At 43.5% G+C, this 3354-nt stretch overlaps 1 protein-coding gene across 1 annotated transcript; it reads right to left on the bottom strand.

Moving 5' to 3' along the window:
* Positions 1-1183: 1183 nt before the first annotated feature.
* Positions 1184-2318, bottom strand: LOC144711790 (uncharacterized). Its single transcript, XM_078585847.1, has 2 exons — positions 2012-2318; positions 1184-1925 (listed from the first exon to the last, which is right to left on the bottom strand). Exons 1-2 carry the CDS (start codon positions 2216-2218, stop codon positions 1335-1337), a joined length of 798 nt encoding a protein of 265 aa, XP_078441973.1. The 5' UTR covers positions 2219-2318; the 3' UTR covers positions 1184-1334.
* Positions 2319-3354: the final 1036 nt, after the last annotated feature.

Raw genomic sequence — 3354 nt, 5'->3', positions numbered from 1 at the left:
TTCCAGGTGAGAAAAGTTAATCCTAAATACTAAGGTTGTTAAAAGTTCTACTCTCCATATTTTGAGTTTAGTATTCAAAATTTAAATGATTTATACTAAGAAAATAATTCGGATCCTTTTAGGTACACAGTCATGAAAATTTCTTGAGGATATTACAGATGAAGACCTTTGAGGGATTTTGAGCTGGAAAATTAAAAAGGATTGTACAAGTAATATTTTCACAGTATCAATTAGAAGCGCCAAGTGCCGAAACTTGTAATAGAGTAACATGCCAAGGAAAAAAAAAATGCCACAACATGTATGTAATAACTACTGAGTGTTCATGTCCTTCGCTTCTACTCCATCTCTAGATTTGCTTATACTTTATCGCGATATATTTGACAAGTTTTTGAGCCATTTTTTACATAATAGTAAATCTAGAAAGTATTGGAAATAGTTGACAAGTGGTTGGAAAACTGAACAGAGAAGGTTAATTTAGTGACAACGGAAAAAGAATTTTGTAAATTTTATTTGACCCATCTAGATAACGAAGTGAATAATTTTACTATTCGAGTATTTTATAATAATATTATTTTAATCATTATCTATTATCAAGAACACTAAAATTTAATATTAGTTATTAAATCTTCTCGAGAGCTATTATCTATTTGAGGTCGGCTAGCAAATCTTTACTGTGACGCAAACTTAACAAAGTGTTTAATAGAATAACAGTATCCATTGCGTGCATAAAACTTGAGCATTAATGTTTATCTAAAAATAAATAGTATTGCGTGAGTTTTAATTGAAGTATGGCTTTCAAATTGTTTATCCATAATTATATTTAAATCATCCACACCTACATCACCTAAATTGACAGTCAGTATAGATGATGATAAGAATTAATATTATAAAATAAAATAAGTATAATATATTTTAATATTTAACCAACTGCAGTGCAGGACAAGTTTTCCGCATTTACAATATACAAAATTACAAATTGTTCATTTGTTTTCATTGCGTTAATACAAATTTTTTATGATACTATCAATAGATTACTATTACATGCGTGACGATAACGAAAAGATTTGGCACTAATTAATCTTTCAGTGGAATCATTCTACGAATCACTAAACAACTGAGGATCAAAACTAATCAAACATACTTATAAATCGTTGCGATTAAACTAAACAGGGGCAAACAAGGGTCGATTCCGAGCAGCATTTGAACTTAATTGGGCATCAATGGTGCATAACAGTTCTAATGATCATCACATATACATGCCAAGTCTCACCTGAAGAACAAGACAGCAAGATCGGAAGAAGAAGAAGGCGTACCTAGACTACAATTGTGAACCTTTACTTAGCTGTTCTTGCGCTGGTTCGCTTCGGCGCAGCGCCCTTCTTCGCCGGAGACTTGGCCTTGACAGCCTTGGTCTTCTTCGCCACAGCGACCTTCTTCGGAGCAGCAGCCTTCACAGCCACCTTCTTCCCAGGAGCGTCTTTGGCCGACGTCTTCGCCGCCTTCGCCGGCCTGGCCTTCGTCGGCTTCGCCACGGCCTTCGTCTTCGTCGGCGCCGCCTTCGCCTTCGCCGCCACCGCCTTCGGCTTCGGCGCCACCTTCGCCTTCGCCTTCACCGCCACAGGCTTAGCCTTGGGCTTCACCGCTGAAGCCTTGGCCTTGGGCTTCGCCGCCGGCTTCGGCTTCGGCGCCGGCTTCGGCTTCGGCGAAGGCTTCGCCGCCACGGCACCAGCCTTGGGGGGCAGTTTGTAGGAGCCCTTGACCTTGGCGAGCTTCCCGGAGGCGGTGAGCTTCCTCAATTGGCCGAGGAGCAGCTTCTTGTAGTTGGGGGGGAGGTGCCCGCCGTGCTTGCTCTCGATGAACTTGGCGATCGCGTACTGGCTCGATCCGGACCGCTCCTTGAGGGAGGAAATCGCCTCCGTGATCATCTGAATTAGGGCAAATTTTGGGTCGGAAAGGGGGGAAATCGTCAGAAATCGGATCGGAGAGGGGGGAATTCGAGGGTAGGGCTTACGTCGAGGTAGGGGGGGTGCGCGGGGCCGACTCTGGGCTTCTTCGCGGGGGCGGATTTGGCCTTCTTCGGCTTGGATTTGGAGTCCTTGGCGGGTTTTGCGGGCTTCTTGGCGGAGACGAGGGCTTTCTCTTCGGCGGTGGTCTCCGCCGCGGCGGCGGGCGGCGGCTCTACGGCGGCGGTGGCCGTCTCTTCCGCCGGCGGCGCCATTGAAGGATCGATCGAAGAAGACGAAGAGAGAGGATTGCGAGATTGAGAGAGATCGAGAGATTGAGAGAGAACGAGAGATTGAAGAAGGTCGTCGAGACGAGGAAGACGAAGAAATCGGAGGGGGTTTATATACGCGGGGAGAAAGCGGAACGGTCAGGCGACGCCGCGATCTGATTGGTCGAGCCGGCCGCGGGCCGGATCGGTGCGGAAGATAAGTTTGAATCTCCGCCGTCAGATCTTTCGTTATCGACGGCGGGGAACGCTGGATTTGATGAAGCGCGGATAAGAGAGGGTTTGAAGGAAGGAGGGGGTGGGGGAGGGAGGTGAGGAGATGGTGTGCTTTCCTTGTTGATTGATTTGGCCGTATATTTTTGGAAACTTGATGGTTTGTTGATTTTTTTGGATGGGATTGAAGGTGTGGAGAAGGGCTTTCTGAGGAATTTTGTTTGGGGGGATTTGGTTGAGTATTCTTTGAGATATCAGCTTAAGAGTGGGCATTGGTCTGGGATGGGGATTGCACTGAGTCGATGGTGATTAGGGTTTCATTAGTGATAATGTAAGCATGTTGAGCATCAAATTTTCATCATGGAAGGTGGCTATTTAGTTGAGGAACACAGTGGAATCAAGTTTTTGGGAATAGGGTGGCCAAAATATACTCTAATCCTCTGTGAGAGAGCACATAAAGACACATCCTTGATGAAGGTGTTCAATATTTCATGAACTTGTTGATTGGCAATTTTCATGGGCTTACTGAAACAGTCTCAAATAAAATTTTCAATGATCTAGGTTCATTTAATACATGATAGTATTGTACATCATGGTTCCAAACATCTAGTAATCGAGTGTTCAGTGTTCAAATGCTTCTTCTTCTATGTTTTACTATTTTGTGACTGTTCATTTGAACACAAAAGTTCATGAGGCCTTTATGTGTTTTGATTGAGTTAAAAAAACTCAGTTTTTATGGATCATCAAACTTTGATTTTTTTCCACGGCAGTTGCATAACTATAGTGTTTTACTTATCATAGGAGTCTGTATATATACAGTGGTGAAAGTGGCCCCACTTGGGGTTTTGTCTATGATGATTGATATATAAACTCTAGACTGGCCATGTTTGACCAGAAACCTAAGTTTCATG

Source organism: Wolffia australiana, chromosome 14 (genome assembly GCF_029677425.1).
Source record: "Wolffia australiana isolate 7733 chromosome 14, ASM2967742v1".
Classification (NCBI taxonomy): domain Eukaryota; kingdom Viridiplantae; phylum Streptophyta; class Magnoliopsida; order Alismatales; family Araceae; genus Wolffia; species Wolffia australiana.
Note: the sequence above shows the minus strand (reverse complement) of the source record. Positions and strands in the feature narration are given on the sequence as shown.